Genomic DNA, 18660 nt, shown 5'->3' on the forward strand with positions numbered 1-18660 from the left:
GAACATAATATTACCTGTATATATAAGAAAATCTCTAAAGGTATAAAAATCATCTTATTGTGTTAGGAAAAATGTCTTGTCCTTGATGTAAACATTCTTCAGAGCGAAATTTTCTCTTTTGGGTTTGGTATTTATTATAATTTCTTGTATCTTATCTTTTCACTTTTTCGTTATGTTACGGAGTTTCTTCTGTAGTAGATGATTATATAACGAAGAGCAGTCTGCGTGATAGTGAATGATCTTTTGTTCGTTACATGCGATTTTTTTTTTACGTTACACGAAGTTTGCGTTTTACTAATTACGATATATATATATTTACAGCGTTAGTGGTATGGTGACTCGACGGTAGAAACACGTTTACGGTATACAAGGAGATATATATATATATATATAGTGATTATCCGGTATAGTGATTTCACTCAACGTAACTCTTCTCTCTTCTGCTGACACAACGCACTTCACGAGCTATACGACGTTATTCTGTAGCTGTTTAAGTAACGCTCGGTAAGTAATAGTGCTCCAAATAGTAGTAGTAGTGGTAGTACTAGGTAGCACTTACGGAAACCGGAACAGCTTGAGGGAGTGTTGCTGACGAGGTTTGTTTACAGCTTCCTACTCTCTCTCTCTCTCTCTCTCTCTCTCTCTCTCTCTCTGTGGCTGCCCTCCCAACCAGTCATAACTTGTAATTAGAAATGCTAAATCCCATTTTCACCCCCGACCAAAACTTTATCCACTTGTTCACTCCCAATGTTTTCCCTTCCCCATTCTCTCTCCTTTCCTTCTCCTCCATACCCCTCCTTCCCCCCTTTTCCTTCTACATCTTCCTCCCCTCCTTTTCTCCTCTTCCTTCATTTCTCCTCCTCCCTCCCTCCTTTCCTCTTCCTCCTCCCTCCCTTGCCCCTTCCTCCACCCCCCTCCTCCTTAACCCCTCCTCCTCCCACACCTCTCTCCCCTACACCCTTCTCCTTCCTCCGTCTCCTCCCTACACCCTTCTTTCCTCCCCCTCCCCTCCCCTCTGCACTGTATGACCATAACTTGTAACTCTTTCTCATTACGCTGTATAATATTTCCACCTTATTATAACAAAGTGTAAGGCAGGATAAAGTTTTTTTCTCTCTCTACTCGCCTCTCTTCACTTCAGTAACGTCGCTCCCTCCCAGCTCCCTCTCTCCCTCATAACCAACCTTCACAGCTCTTCCCTCCTCCTCACAACCCTCACGGCTCCTCCCCCAACACATCTGGTCCGGTTACCGTAATTTCCGCTACGAGGAATCCTCCATTTAGGTAATGTAGGTAAACACTTTTATGAAAGGGTTGTAGAAGAAGTAGATGGAAGTTATACATTTCTTTACACAGATGTTATATTTTTTTTCTCGGAGTTGTAGACGAACGAGTGTTGTGATGACGTTTGTTTTTCTTTAGGCAGGATCGATGACGTAAGACTATGCGGATACTACTCTCACGAACGCCGCTGTTTACGATTTATTTATTATTAATAAGTTTTATTCTAAGTATATCTCTGACAATGGTAATCATGGTGGTGGTTCAGGTTTATAGTTTCAGTCAATAGATAAGCCTTAGATTAAGTATCATGTGCCAAAATAGATACCGTCACGCCTGTAGGGTCGATACATTAGCTTTATTTTACTAGTGAATACATAAATATAAGCAGGATCGAATGAGCGCATACATATTAGACACATACAGTAGATAGATCACGTGTTAACCGGAGGATTCCTACACCTCGCCCCCGCTATGGGCCTTACGGGACAGAGAAGTTAATGACAAGTCCTCAGGGAGGGGGATGATGAGGACAAGGTGTGAAGGTGATAAAAATATCGGCCAGAGGTGCGGTGGCTGAGGCAACTCTGTGTCCACCGCCCGCCGCTATTCCGCTCTCGCGTCGTGTCTTGGTGTTGCGATCGCTGTCGTGGCGAGGAGTTGGTGTCAATGCGTTTCTTCGTTTCGCTGGAGCACTGCTGAGTGTTGTAATGTTCCCGTCATTCATTGCGTTTTCTGTTACGATTATTATTACGTTACCTATTACTTTCATTATCTCTTTTACGCTAGATGTTACTATTACTATCGTGTTTACGTTACTTATCGTGATTATTATTGCTTTGGCTTTACCTGCAAAACTGTTTAAGCTTCGAAAACTCTTATCCTTTATGCTTCCGTCTTCTCTATGTAAACTATTTCTATGTAGACCTGAGCTTATTGTATGTCTGTCTCAGTATTCTTTATTGTGTTTTAAAATAAAATAAAAATAAATTCTTATATAAATTTCTCTTTTGGTATATTGAACCTTATGGTAAACACAGACTATCAGGAGTTTATGTATGTGTTCTGGCGGTGTATTGCGAGTGATTTTATGATGTCAATACGTTTATTATTTTATATTCTCGATCTTGGGTTATTTTTTACGATTTTTTTTCGATGATTAATTTATGAGGTTTGGTCAAGAGTTTGTGTGTATTCTTTATTTAAATGATGAAAGTATATGTAATTTTTACTTTTTTAATGGTGAAAGTTTTATATTTTATGTTGATGGTGTAATGTATTACTTTACTTATCAACAATTAAGAAGTATAGTACTTATTTAGATGGTTTTAAGGTATAATTCTATAATAATAATCGTGGAAATTTAGATTATATAGCCCAGAGTCATAGATCAAATCCTAGAATCTTTGATAATCACAGAATCTTTAAGAGAAAACCCAGAGCCTAAAAAAAAAAAAACCATATCCCAGATAATCCAACCTACCATCCCTAGACAAATCGACACGTGTCTTCACTCCATCAACTCACCACCACAATCTTTTGATAGCGAATCCGCAGACTAGACCTCATAGTTTAGCCTTAAAACACTAACACTATGAAGCACCAGTATTATTGTCTCGCACGCCGCCTATACTTAACTTAACCCCCAGTCTATTTATTGTACTAACAGCTTAGCTACTCTACACCACCATCACCTCTCCCAGCCTTACCGGGTGATAGAATAACACTTTATTTATATCTTCTTTATTGTATTATGGTTATGTTGCTGTTGATCTGCTGTGGTTTTGATGAGGCTGTGTTTTATAACTTAACCTAATAAACGAATGCGGATTCGCTGATACCCACCGCTTGGGTTTTCTCGCGAGACTATATGTGAGTGTTGATGACATGATGCTGATGATGATGATGATGATGATGATGCTGATGATGATGATTCTGAATGCTGGTGATGTTGAGTGCTGCTGTTGTGGGCAACTATGCCGTAGATGCACTGATAATGATTTTTTTTTTTGTTAAATGTATTTAAGGTGTGCTGGTTATGATGCAGCTTGTGGCGTTTTTGTTTCTGATCTTATAATTATAGGCTGGTAGGGTTAGTGCTTAGTGTGACCTAGTGTATAGCCCTCTTGTTAACCCTCACCCTGTTTCTTGTTTGTTTTTTTTTACTCTACGGTGCCTTGGCGTCGATGGCACTGCTCTAGGAGGATAAGATAATGTTTTTGTGGAAGTGGATTCTGGAGTGAAGCAGCATGGTGTTGATTTACTTAGCCTCTTAACGTTGATTTTAGTCAGAATTCCTCAAAAATAATATAAATATGATAGTTCCCCAAATCTAAAATATATTATCTGGTGAAAAAAGTATTAATAGTTTTACTTACGGAAATTTAAATTAATTTTCCCCAACCTGAATTATTTTGCTAATTAACTTTTTTTCCCTTGTACCTTGACATTTTCTTTCGTAATTCAGTAAAATATTCACATAAATATAATTCATTTTGTTTGCGTTTCATTTTCGATGTAACTGCGGCACTATTTCTTGTTTTGAGAAAATTAAACAAAATCTATAATACTTTTCAGGAAATTTTTTAAAGATATATCATAATTTTGGGGGGAAATATTAAACAAAATCTATCGTATTTTATTTTTCTTTGGACATTACTGACATGGAAAATCACAGGAGAGGATGGAAGGATATTGTTTATAGTTTGTTATGAGACCATAGTGAAGTAAACACAGCCAGACGTGATGTTAAGGAAGACCGACTCGTAGTGTAGTGCTGTTGTTATAATGTATTAGTGAGCGTGAATAACTAAGGTCATTAAGGACTTATTTTAGTGTATGGAGAGACGCAAGTAATCTTATATAACGCCAACAGGAAACAGTAACACACTTTATATAACGCCAACAGGAAACAGTAACACACCTTATATAACGCCAACAGGAAACAGTAACACACCTTATATAACGCCAACAGGAAACAGTAACACACCTTATATAACGCCAACAGGAAACAGTAACACTTGTAGTGACAACAGTAATGAGACTGTCTCTCTCCGGATCATATACTGTTACCACAATCAGCTGGACAAATCTCGGCGTACTCCATCCTCCTCATTCATGGTGCTCCTCTGTTCCTCCTCTATCCTCCACCCAACCTCCCACAGCAGCGTGAACAAGGTCAACCCCCTCCTGCATCACCTTCTAGGTCATGGGCGTGGCCTCCTACCCCAGCTGACCTTTACTGTAGATAAGGAGCGTCACCGAGGAGCGCAACCCCTGTGATATAGATGTAAACAAGAAGGTGTGGCCTTGTTCTCCTGCCAGCCAATAGCCTTTCTTTTCGCATAGATTTGCTCCGCCCCCGCTGGGCTAACGCGGTGTTAGATGTACGATAACAAGCACTTTCCATCAGAAAGTCGGCTTGCAACGACAACGACGATGACACAGGGCCCTTGGTGCTGGACTCAGCCCTCCTCCCCTCTACTCCCCTCACCCTCATCCTCCCCTCAGACTATGATGCACCTCCTTCACTCATGCTCTTCTCTACCCTTTTGTTATTTTTTTTATGCTAGGATTATTTTTTTTGTGGAAACAGAATTGATCCGGAAGCTGCCAGGCTGGTTCAGCGGTGTTTATCATAAATTATAATAATAATGCCGTTAGAAAAATAGATTTGATTTTTCCTCGTTCATTCCGCACCAAGTTTTCGTAATAATGCGACTGAAGATTAAAAAAAAAAACGACAGATGAAATCGAGTAAAAGATTATTAGTGTTGAATATGTTAATCTTTCTTTCTATAAACAATTTACTCATCTTCGAAAATTTGACAAAGTTCATTAGTTTAGATGCTGGAGGTTTTCAACCTGAGACGTACCCAGAATCTACTCCTGTCACCGTAATATTGATGGGCGAATCTCACACGAACCTTTCCTCTTCGTTCTTCTGTACTGCTTTCATCTTTCCATCTTTAGAAAATCCTACTCCAAGATGTCCTCAACTCCTTCCTTCCCAAGTCCTTTCATTCCCGCCGACCCATTACCTTTGACATTCGGCAATACCTCCCCTTCAGCTCCCCCCACCTAAAGTGAGCTGGTCCTTCAATCCCAACACTCCTGAAGTTCCTTAAAAAGTGAACTTACCCATCCTAAAACCCTTTATCCGAATTGCTCCTTAAAAATGAGCTGAACCTAATGTCATCCTTCAGGGTCCTTTAAAGGCGACCAATCCTCTCACGAAGCTCCTTAAAGTGAGCTGACCTTTATCCTTACTCCCTCCCCTTGAAAGCTCCGCCTTAAAGTGAGCTGATCCACGACCTGGTGAGATTCGCCCCTGCCCCCGTTGGGCTCGCGGGTCACGACTCCAGGGCAGCAGCAGCACCGACGGCACCACCACCACCACAACCACCACCAACAACAACAACTACAACAGCAGCCAGGACAGTGCTCTCTGAATGGGTCCTTTCCCTTAGAAAGTGTGCCCTCGGCTTTTAATTGCCTGAGGCATAGGGACTGTGGCAAGCAACACGAGGTAATAAATGCTCCACATGTCTTCTGTACCTCTTCTTTCCTCCTTCTTCGTCTCCTCCTGAGTCTATCATCCACCTCTAAGGCTTGTACCATATAAAGAGTCCCAGGAGACTGGATAAAAAGTTCGGCTGGCGTAAGCTTCCACACATGTGTCATTGCAAGGTGGTAGGGAACGCCAAGCGCTGCTGATGGCTCGAGCTGGCGCTGTTGTTATGGTACGAGACTAACCTTCCTGGCTGTTTCTCCTCTACACACCCCCTCTCTTTTAGAGTTTAAAAACATAGTACGGAAACAGAAAGGATTCTGGATGTGCGTAGCAGGTTGGCTAATGTTAGGACAGCAGGCACCTTCCAGACACTTCACCATAGTCTTAGTAGGTGTTCATCTCACATTTAGGTTGTTTGTTTCATTAAAGACAGTTTGTGATCGTGACGTAATCTGCTGGTTGCCCCACACTTGGCCACCATCACCGCAATTTTTGTGGCGAATCCTTCAGTCCTAATTCCTACATCTCCAATAACAAACATCCATTACCATCCATATTAGTCCACCACATTTCCAACTTTTAACTTTCCTGTGACACACACTGGATAAAGGGTAGGACTTCCGCCATATCGTCAGGGATCGGTGTCTGATTGGTTTCTTTGAAAAAACCTGCGAACAAATTCAACCAATCACAAGCGGGCGACTGTTACCAGTTGCAATATAATTTGTGATTTTGTTTGAATTTTTTTGCGAGTTATAATATGGGGCAGTTCCACCATGAGCCAAGACGAGGAGGTGTAGTCATGTCCATCCTTGTGTCCAGTGTGAGTCGAGGATTGTCCTCACCTGCTTCTGATAGGATTCGCCAAGACCCCCGTAAGGGCACCGCGGAGAAGAGGCCAACGATTAACACCAGCAACGAGAATAGTAGAAGGCAAGCACTCTGGTGGGGGAACATATTATATATCTATATATTTTTTATATATCTCATTATATTCTTTCCCTCTCGTCTATCTCATATAACTCGGAGTCCCCTTCATCCCTCCTGTCTGTCAGGGTTAACAGAATTAAGGTACTTGCGGAAATGGAACCAAGTGTGGATGGTTTCTTCAGCCGATTACAATAAAAGTGATACATAGATTAAATAATTTTACCTAGTGATTATTAATAGACTCACAAGCAGCTAAGAAACACAAAGCCACAAGTAGCTGAGAGATACAACCCACTAATAACTGAGATATACGAGAGAACTTTGTCCTCAGCTGTTTCAGGGCCAGGCGGTTGGTCATTATCCTACCTGAGGCAACTAGGGCTTATGACTTCAATCTGATCGTCCTCTGAAAACAAGTTCCCTTCATCATGTCATTTTGCGTCACATCTGTTGTTTGTTATGGAGGCTTCATTTAGCACATATGATTATAGATAGTCAAGTTGATATTCTAAAGTACCTAGATATACCAGGTAATCTAGATAGACAGATAGATAGATGGGAACTCATACGTTGAATGTTCCTCTGTTGTTAACGGTAAGAGCTACAACGGGAGTTTTATGGTCTCTGAAAATTGCGTCAAACCCCAACAACGGGATATTGGATTTTAGTTGTTTAGAACGACTTTTGTTGACTTTTGTTTAGTCTTTTATACCATCAGTTTTTTACACTCGAAATATAGCACTTAGAATACACTTAAAAAAAACACTTAGAAGCCCTTAAGTCTACCCATAACATCACTTTTTACACTCGAAAGAAAACACTTAGAACATACACTTAAAAAAACACTTAGAACACTTGAAGCCCTTAAATTTAATTACAAGCAAACAAACAGCAAGATTTTTTTGTGTAGATAAAACAAAATCCTAAAAGATATCAAAACATAAACGTCATTATTCTTACTAAAATAAACAAAAGCGAATTTTTTTTTGGAAATTTTCCCCATCCATCAAATATTCTCGTTTAAATACGTTCAGTTAATCAGTAAAACGTTGCTTCTGACAAACTACGGAACAATATAAAAAACTGGATAGTTAAGTGGAAAAAGTATTTGAGTTATTAGTTAAAAGATAAATTGATGGTTAAAGAGAAAGAGTGATATCTTTTGGGGTAGTTTTCATATTGTGGATAATTGATTACTATTGATTAGTATTGATTAGAAATGATAAAATAAGGGGTAATAATCTTCGAGTAAGGATTCACAAAGGTATTAATTACTAAGTATAATAATTCACGTATAATTCTTTTTTTATGATAATTCGTACTATGTAAAATGTAACATTAACAGAAACAAATGTAAAATAATATATATACTTTAACAACAAGGTTTACGTCGCTTTTGTTAACACTAAGATCAGTCCAGATTGGTCGATGGCTTGTCAAGACACCCATCTACCTTTTTTCTGCACGGCCTTAAGTCCTGTCTACATCATGTCTATGTATTTTTATCCTTTGTGTGCAGGCCTCGTGGGTTGAGGTAGACGATCAATGCGTAGATATGATGCCTATTGTATTTTATCCATTGAATAATTAATTTACCCGTATCCTCTACTTACGGTAACTAACTTCCCTTTCAGATTAAAGTTGACCTGTTTGTTGTTTTTTCTTCTCGTTTTTTTATCCTTTATTCCTCTTTTACATTTAGTGCTTCCTTTATGCATTTTAATATATTATTCAGTACATTAAATACCTTCATTATAATAATTCTAATTTCTATCAAAAACCCTTTTCACCTTTACTCACTAGTCAATATTCTTAAATCCAAATCTTTGGTCGCGTTCACAAGCGCACCAAATATACAAAAGAAGGTAAACAAAGGCGCATTCTGTGGTGCACCAATACTCCAAAAAAGGTAAACAAAGCGCGTTCATAAGCGCACTATAAATACTAAGCCGGCCAGACCTGTGACTCGCGTTTGCTCCTTGCTCGTCTCTTTCTACCCCCAGATGGAAGATGACGGCCTCCACGGTAACGACGACACCCGCTGCTTCATCCTTTCCACCCTGGCAGCCCAGAGAACGTCGAGGACGGCGTGTGTCCTCTGCCATCAGGCCCTCCTCGTCTTCGACCGCTACCCTCTACTGGATGGAACTTTCTTCCTCACACCTATCCAGCACGCCAAATCTGCCATTCCTGTGAGTACTGTCGAATTTTACTATGTATGTATGTATGTATGTATGTATATATACCACTACATCCACTTCAGCTTACATCAAGTAGTATTGACGAAAGTGTCTTATTTATATGTTAGTTTTTTATCCTTCACTCTTCATTCTTTATACACATTTTTTGGCCCGCTTAAGATTGAGGTGGAAGATGAGGGGTGTCTGGAGATGAGGTGGAGGAGGAGGTAGATGGATGGAAGGGAGGGTGGAAGTGAATGAATGAGTGAGTGAGGAAGATCTAGTGTGTGGAGTCAGGAACAGGTTGAGTGGTTTCTCCTGTATACTTTGATCTTTTACGACCCGGAGACTCCCATATAATGGCTAAGTCAACACGCCTGTTAAAACCCCAAAGTAAGACGAGCAAACAGGAATGACGCTCTGGTTCTCGCTACAGCTATAATTCCCGGGAAAAAGTGCTGATTAAGGTTATTCCAAGATTGTCAGAGTCAACATCGAGCTGCGTCTCTGGAGGTCAAACGAATATTTGTTGCGGTGTTTGAGGCTTTCTTTAAAAGGCTTCCCAAGGGTCTCCCAAAGGCTTCTATTTTTTTTTCTCAAGCCTCATATTTTCCCCGTGAGTTCTTCGAGACATTACAAGAGCTCTCAGGTATATTCCTCAGTGATTATTTGTGTTTCCTAAAGATGGTTCCTCTGAGATATTCAAAGGTTTTTCCCACTTACTCTTTTTCTTTTCTCAGGAGATACTTACCCTCACCCTCCCCACCCCCGTCTCTCTAACCCTCTACTTGGGTTTTTTGTTACAGTTTGAAATAAGTCGAGACTTACCGGGATAAAGATGTGTATAGTGGACTTCAACCTGGAAAAAAGGAAGAGATCCATTATGGTCTTGGCTGATACCGTAAACATTTCTTTTATGGTCTTAACCAATGTTTTAAAAAACTATTATGGTCTCTACGTCCCCCCCCCCCGCCAAGAAAAAATAAATAAATACGTGACTCACTCCAAAACATTAAGTTACATTAAAAAAAAAGGGCGTTTGACACTTAAAACTTTACTAACCAAGTTTTCAATTTAGGAAAGAAAAATCCTGAAATCTAGTTAAGATTCGCAAAATCCAGAAACTCGAATCTCATTGCTCGATGAAGCCCAACACACGAGCCAAGGCGGGTCTCGCTCACCACAGGACCTAACACAACAACACGAGTCGTCTCAGCCTCTTCTCGATCTTGCTTGACGGTCCTATGAGACTCTTGTTCTGTCTGACGAAAGTTATGAGGACGCTGTGTTGGGTGACTGATAGTTGGGTTTGTGTAGTGCCAGTGCCAAAGTTGAGTCATTTAAAGGTGCCATAGGCTTGTGTTGAGCCACCTAGGAGTGCCAGAGGTCAAAGTTACTAGGGTTTAACAAGGAGACTCAAGATAAAACGTCTATGTCCATTTCCCGCTGTCACCCAGATATGTCAAAGCAACTCTTGTGTTGCCTACAAGTATCACAGGAGGTCCGTAATGTTGATAGCCCAGTGAGGTTTAACTCACACCTGGCAGCATACCTGTTATGCTCACCCAGGAGTAAACCATTCGTACCTCCCTAAGACTCCCTCATCTTGTAACTCCTTTCTTGTCTCTCTCAACTGGTAACTCACTCCCTCTCGACACTCACATTGTAACTCTCTCTCTCTCTACACCTTTGAAATAAATCTCTGCCTCTTCTCACCTGTTTTCCCCTCACTCACTCCAATGTTTTTACTCTTCTTCCCCAGCATTTCTCGAATCTTCCCTCATCTCATTCTATCCTCCTGTTAAAATAAATTTTTCCCCTTCTTCCCCCCCACCTCTATCACTCCCCACCTCTATCCCTCCCCTTCTACTCTCCCTGGCTTTTTCATTTAGCGTTCAATGTGCCTGGTGTCCCGTAGCTTCGTCTTCTGTTCCTAAGGGAGTGATCGGTCTCCCTGAGGGCTCTTAAATTACAAAGAGTGATACGCTAAGTGATGTGCAAACTTGGCCTTTAAAATGGCCAATCTGGCCACGACAAGAAATCAACGGGATTAAAAATAGCGTCGAATTTGTAATGGGATTCGACATGAAGACGACGAATATGGAAGTCTCCGGCGTCCAAAAGAGGGAAACTAAAAAGGTACGAATCTTAGAGAGTTGTGGAGCGAGGGATGGAGGCGGCCTTGTCGCTGAAGGACTGGTAGTTTGCATGTGAGGCGTCTCATTAAGGGGGGGGGGCGGAGAGAGAACCTACACGACCCTCCTACACCTGGTGCTCTCTCTCTCTCTCTCTCTCTCTCTCTCTCTCTCTCTCTCTCTCCTTCCTCTGATGGTAGGGAATAGTGAAGATCCCTACATCTGCAATTAGCACTAAACTGACTGATTAAATGACTGACTGACTATCTCCAGCTAGTAACGTTAGTGGCCCGTGTCAAGAGCTGAGCTATAGTGGTTAACTGCCTATATACACACCACTCTTGACTCAACCTGAAGAGTCAAGAGTGCTGAGAGTAAGAGCCTCACAGATTAAAGAGGTTTGCCGGATTTCGGATTAAAGAGTTTTGTAAGATGGATTAAAAACCTTAGCCGGATATTGGTGATTTTTTGGCCGGATTTGGAATTAAAAAGCTTCACTTAATTCTATAATAAATTGGGATCTTTGGGTTTTTACAGCAAATTTTTCGATTTTTTTTCATGACACAAAACACGAAAATTATTTCCCACTGTTTTTAATTTTCATTCTTCCTCTTCTCACTTACTCATCTTGGTGTCATTGTGCGTCTTCCTATTCACTTCTACTTCACATTTCTCATTCTTTTCATTTTTCTTGTGCCTCTCGCCTCCTCCTTCATGTCTCTCGTTATTTTCATTTTTTCTTTTAGCTTCAACTTCGTGCTCTTGTGTGTGTCATGTGCTCTCTCTCTCTCTCTCTCTCTCTCTCTCTCTCTCTCTCTCTCTCTCTCTCTCTCTCTCTCTCTCTCTCTCTCTCTCTATATATATATATTGTTCTGTTCTCACCTGTTCTTTCTTTGTTTCATTCTCTCTGTTTCCACCTCAGCATTCTTTCTGCTTTCCCAAATCTTTTATACTTTTTTCATTGACTTTCTCTAGTTTCTGTATTTTTCCTTTTTACTAATGCCTCGACCTCCGCCACCCTCCTTCCATCTCCCCCTTCCGTCTCCCCCACCTTCCATCACACCCATCCTCTTCCTCACTTCCATCTCCCCACCCCCCTATCCTCCTCGATCTCCTCCCTGAGTACCTGCAACGTCTTAAGGGTCATAGAAATCTTAGGGGCACCTCCCCATCTTTCTACTACAAGGCTCCTTAAAAGTCCCTCACGAAGCACAAGGGACCCGTCTTACTAACGATCTTCTGCCGTGCCTCCCACATGCTGTAGGAGGTACTCTATGGCTCCTTGCCAACTCGTCCTCACAATTACCGCCTCACGACTTTTTTTTTCTACAGCAGTCCAACAGAAGCTTATGTGGAGAGGCGTAGACGGTGATGGGGTCTAGTGTGTTTAAGTATTTCTAAGACCCTCTCGTTTCTTCCTTTCATACATACCTACATCTTTCGTTTCCTCCCCCTTCTTTTATTGTTTCTTCTTCCTCCTCCTCCTGTCCCTTTTCTTCGTTTTCTCCTCCCTCTTCTCCGTCTTCTTCCTCCTGCTCCCTCTTCTTCCTCCTACTCCCACTTTCTCCCCTATTTTATTGTATTTTAACACATGTGCTGAGTTCTTCAATGTGTTTACATTTTTCACTTGTGTTGACTTCCTTAACTCTCACCATCCAGAAGACCAAGAACCTCATTACTCAACACCGCGTCTCCTTCTTCCTCCTCACAGGTTCACGTAGAGGGTCGACAGCAGTACCTGGCGGCGGTGTGCATGGGTTGCTTGGAAGGTTGGTCAGTCAGTCTCCGGTGCGCCTTCTGCAGTGCCCGCTGGAACGGCTCGGCGCTCATTCTGGGTACCATGTACTCCTTTGACATCTTCGCCGCCATGCCCTGCTGCGAGAGTAGGTTAAAAGTAAGTACTCCCAATGATGATTTGTTGTGGTGGGATTTTCCAAGGTTAAAACTTAGTAACCCCGGTGATGCTGTAGTTGACGGATTTCCTAGGTATTTTTTTATACGTATAAATACCCACAGGTGATTTTTTGTGGAGGGGGATTTACCTTGAGTAGAATACCTGACTATAACGAACTACGTCAACACTTACACAACCACCTATAAGTAACTACGTATACGTACACACTCACTTATACCCTAAGAATTCAACGCAAGTTTCTTCACTGAGTAAGACTTACTTAGGCTAACTCTTACTATTTTTATTTATTTCGCAATGAATTAGTTCGTCTTATGTTACTAAAATGATTGAGAGTGAGAGAGAAATATATAATGGAATAGAGAGAGAGAGAGAGAGAGAGAGAGACCGACCGACCCCCTAATTATCAACAGTATTTGCTCCATGATGTAAACAAGGACTCCCCCTCAAAAAACCCGCCGCCCATTTTCTTTGCGTATATGTTTCCAGTATACAGTACTTGTAAAGAACTAGTTACCCTATTTTTTTATTATAAATTTAAATTTGAAAATTCACAAATATTCCTGTGAAAAAAAAATATTGAAATTTGGGGTAAAATAAAACGCATTATATTTCCTCAATGACATTACTACTTTTATAAATTCAACACGAAAAATTTATATACTGTATATATTTTGGGTGAAAGTTTTTTTAATTGGTTGTAGAATGAAGTTGCAATGTATTCTTTTAATGTAACTATTAATGTCGTAAAATTTAACACAAAAGTTTCACACATAGCCTATATTGGCCAGGAATTTTTTTTAATTTTGTTGAATAATAATAATAATAATAATAATAATAATTTTTTTATATAATTGTCTTAATATTAATGCTTAAAGACCGTACTTACTGAAGCATAGACAGTCATAAATAACAACGCTTTGTACACTGTAGGAGCGTGCCCACACCAAACACCTATACAGTTATACATCACCCAAACAGGTAGTATATTTATATCACTTAACACAGTATTAGTTCCACTTGCATTTTTGCTGTGTAATGAAAATAGAAATCCTCTTTGTCAACAAAATTTGATGGCTAAACTGACACTCGGCGCCCCATAAAGACTGCCACTTTCATTTACAATTGTTTTATTCGGCAACATAAATATTGAAATTTATGCAAATATATGTAATTCTACCATAACTTTTTTTCTTTCCTTTGTAATGTTTTGGGCCAAAATACATATTCATGCTTTTTGTTGTGGAATTAATACACTTTTGTAATAAAGGAAAAAAGTAAGATGATAAGTGTTCACTTTTTTGTGTGAATATTATTGGCGATATTTTATAGCTTTTGTTGTAGGTGATACTGTACTGTTACACTCGTCCAACATACACCATTTGAACAATTAGTACAAACATCAGGATATAAAATTCTTTTTGACATAAATTACAAATAAATTATTCATAACCGTAGGTAATTATTTGGTAAATAATATTGATAATACACAACACATGGCTAGAATTTGGATGCAAATGTAAATAATAAATTACTGAAATTTGACAGGTAAATATGTATTGTATTAAAAAAAATATACATCCCTTGTTTTTACTGTAATTGTAAAGTGTAAATAATGAATTATACAGACCCATTTGGTCGGTAAATATTAATATAACGCCTGGGATGTTTTTTTTAATACATTACAAATAATTGGCTGTGCCCATACATTAAGTCTATAAATATAATTATTATACTATTATTATTGTTATTGAAAAGTTATTGGTTTACACCTCGGCAAGTAATCTGCACTGGTAGATGTCAGCACTACAGTAGTACGAGCCATTACTAAGCGTCAGCTCAGTTAGGACAAAACAGAGTTGCACGCTTAAAGACCTTAGTTGTTGAAGCGCAGTAATATTATTACAACAGCTAGGAGTCAGTACTGAAGGTTCCCCTGCTGATTTATAGCCTAACCCTAGATGGACACTAACTTAGACGGACACTAACCTGATTTGGACACAAACTTAATCTCAGACGAATACTAACCTAACTTACACTAACTTAACCTAACTTAGACGGACACTAACCTAACTTTGACACTAGTTTAACCTAACTTAGACGGGCACTGACCTAACTTGGACTTTAACTTAACCTAACCTAACTTGACGGACACTAACTTAATCCAGCCCAACCGAACCTAGTTAAACCTATTCGACCCTCAACCCAGATCCGCAGGTCCTAATTCAACCTAAACTATTCTAACCTAACCAACTTAACCCAACCTAAGCTAACCACACCTAACGTAATCCAGCTTAATCAAACTTAATTCAATTAACCGAACTTAACCTAATCTGACTAAACATACAAGGTAACAGAAACACATTTAGAGTATTTTTATTTTAAGAGAGAGAGAGAGAGAGAGAGAGAGAGAGAGAGAGAGAGAGAGAGAGAGAATTACTTGAAGCGTAGGTGAAAAATCCTGAATCGTCTCATTGTGTGCCCCAGCCGACAGTCACCTTCCTGCTAACATCATAGCGGCGCCTTTGTCGGCCCCCACAGAGTGTGTGTGTGTGTGTGTGTGTGTGTGTGTGTGTGTGAGAGAGCGCGCGCGCGCGCTAGTACGACAGTAGCGCGCTCGTCTCTCCAATTCGTACGTATGTGTGTGTGTACAGGCGCGTGCACGAGCGTGTATGTGTACCTTTGTCAACATCAACAAAGACTACAAAGGTCACTGAGTAATTACCATTTCCGAAATACTCAAAAAATACAACATTCCTCCTCCTCCTCCCCACACACTCCCCCTCTCCCTACCTTCACCTCCTCTATACTCCCCACACTCCCTCTCCCTACTCCTCTAACCAACACCAAACCCCCTTCCTTCTTTCCTTCCCTCCCTCTCTCCCCACGACCCAACAATTGTTACTTAGTATAAAACTCCCAGGGTAAACACAACGCGTAATCTCAATTGTACTTGGAGAAAAAAAATTAAGCAGAAAACTCAGGAGTATATGAGAGAAGAGAATGCAAGCACTTTTAAGGCAAGCACTGGATCAAGGCCAAAGTTAACGTCCCATACTCTCGCCTTTCTCCCGTCCCCCCTCCCTCCCTCCCTCTTATCCAGTAAGTATCTCAAACAATGGAGGCTTTTACGTAAACGGAGAGTCAAAAGAAAGAGAGAGAGAGAGAGGACGATAGAATATTGCATGCATAGGAAAGGAGGGGGGGAGAGCTCAGTATTTTATCCCCTTCACCCCCCTCCCCCTTACAGCCTCCCTTCACCCCGTACTGAGCTTTCCTAAGTCGGTAATCCTTCTCCCCCTTCCTCCCTCATCTGTCACCCCTCTCCCACCCCCCCACACACGGGTCATCTCTACAGCCCATACCCCCCCCCACACCACACCCCCCACACCACACCCTCCACCCTGTTTTCTGGACACGTATGGTTGGACACGCTTCTAAGTGGGCACATCCATACAATTATTTCCTTCTCCCCCTTCCCTTCTCCCCATCACCCCTTTATCTCCTCCCCTTGTCTTTATACCCCCTTACCCATCACCCTTAAGTTCGCCTCTTCTCTTCCTCCTCCTTCCCCTTTATTCTATTTATTCCATCCCATGAATTACCCCCTTTTTTCCTCCCCCTTTCTTTATCCCCTCACCTCCTCTTTCCTTCTCTTTGTGTTACTTTCTCTTTAAAATTCTCAGTTCCTTTCCTCTCTCGTAACATCACCCCCCTCCCATCTCTTCAAATTTACCCCTTTCACTTTTTATTCAACTTCCCATTTCTCTCATCTCCCAATTAGTCATTCTTTTTTTCCCGTTTCCCTGCCATTCTTCTTCTGTCATTTCCCCTCTCATCATCTATTTACATTCCTCATTTTTTTGTCATTTCTCATACATTTACTAATCTGTCTTTTCTCTTCCCTCTCTTTTCCCATTCTCACCCCTCTCATCGCCTATTAACTCTCCCTTATTGCTATTTCCCTGTCATTCTTTCCCTGTCATGTATTTTCCCCCCTCAACATCTTTTTTTTCTTCATTTCCTTGCCATTCTTTCCGACTTTCTGCCTTAACACGTAAACAGAAGAATAATTTCCCTTGAAGCTTGTTGCTGTGGCCCAGGAACTAAGAGGCATCATTGTGTTCTCGACGACCGAACCAAAGCCAATAACTGTCTTAAGGAGAGAGAGGGCAGGAGTGGGCAGAAAGTGGAGGTGGAGGGGAGTGGGAATTAGCGGGGGATGAAGGGAGAGGAAGAGAGGTAGTGGAGAGGGAGAAGGAGGAGAGGAGTAAAATGGGGGGGAGGGAAGTGATGTAAGATGAGAGAGAGAGAGAGAGAGAGTCCTATTTTGAGATTAAATGAGTTATTACAATTAGAGACTAAACGGTGATGAAATTGGTTCATGTTAATTGAAATAAGCTAAAGCAATTAAAGTGATCGTTGCAACACGCTAAATGGATTTTTACAGGACGAATTGGGTTGTCATCTACGGAATAGGATTGGTTATTAACAGACAAAATACATCATTTACTGCCTAAATAGGATTGAAAGGATATGCACGAATATTTAATAAGCGGAACAACGTAAAATGCTTTAAAGTAATGGAGAGTTTATAATAAAATAAGGGTACAATGGCCGAGTGGATACAACACTCGTCTTCCGTCACTTAGGGTTCCTAGATCGATCCTGTGACACTCCCAGTCCATCCAGCTGTAAATAGGTACCTGATTTTACAGTTTGGGGAAGTCATGGCGGTCTAGTACAGTGTCGGCTACGTTGTTTACATACCAGAGGCTTTATGTACAGTAAGGTGTCGTATCCACACTATCCCCGACTGGCCATTATGCCTACAGTATGGGACCCACGTAATGAAATAATCTTTAATATAAGGATGTGAAATTAATATGAGGAGAAAAGCAATATGGCCAACATGTGTGACCAGCGACTGATGAAAGGTTGCCAGGGAGACCAGACTGGAAATTCAAATTATCATTCGCCTTCAATGCATATATTTATTGCTCGGTTTATTTATATTCATGAGATTAGGTCAAGTCACGTCTATATCGTCAGATCAAACCTCACGTTAGTCAAGTTTTGTTTTGTTATTCGTTTTCATTATTTTTTAATTGTTCGTTTTATTTCGTTCATAACATCAGAGGACTCACGTCTCTTCCTATGCCAGTCCCCTCCCCCCTCCAACACACCCGACACGACTCGCCTACAGAAACACAATCCAACGCTCCACAACACCCATCCACACCTAACGCACCATAACCTAACACACTATAACCTAACCCAACACAACTCGCCACAACCCACCACAGTATCCACCCACCCACACCATAACCTAACCCAACACAACTCACCACAACACACCACAGTATCCACCCACCCACACCATAACCTAACCCAACACAACTGCCACAACACACCACAGTATCCACCCACCCACACCATAACCTAACCCAACACAACTCACCACAACACACCACAGTATCCCCACCCAACACACCACAACACACCACAGTATCCACCCACCCACACATAACACACCACAACCCAACACAACCCTGCCACAACACAACATTTTTATCCCCGTCTCACATAAACATAAAAAAACATAGGAAGGTATCCCATTGTTCCACCTGAGCTGAAGGGACGAGCGGTGAATACTACGGTGGTGGTGGGAAGGAGGAGGAGGGAAGGAAGAGGAGGGGGGGAACTTAC

The 18660-nt window shown here is 41.0% G+C and overlaps 1 protein-coding gene across 2 annotated transcripts in view; it reads left to right on the forward strand.

The window, feature by feature from the left end:
• The window catches only part of LOC121858426 (headcase protein-like), a 127718-nt gene that overhangs the window by 89726 nt on the left and 19332 nt on the right, over positions 1-18660 (forward strand). For both annotated transcript variants that reach the window (XM_042354875.1, XM_042354876.1), the window contains exons 3-4: positions 8728-8916; positions 12751-12933. In XM_042354875.1, coding sequence (XP_042210809.1) covers positions 8728-8916; positions 12751-12933 — 372 coding nt within the window. The remainder of the gene's footprint in view (positions 1-8727; positions 8917-12750; positions 12934-18660) is intronic.

Source organism: Homarus americanus, unplaced genomic scaffold, assembly GCF_018991925.1.
Source record: "Homarus americanus isolate GMGI-L3 unplaced genomic scaffold, GMGI_Hamer_2.0 scaffold57980, whole genome shotgun sequence".
NCBI lineage: Eukaryota > Metazoa > Arthropoda > Malacostraca > Decapoda > Nephropidae > Homarus > Homarus americanus.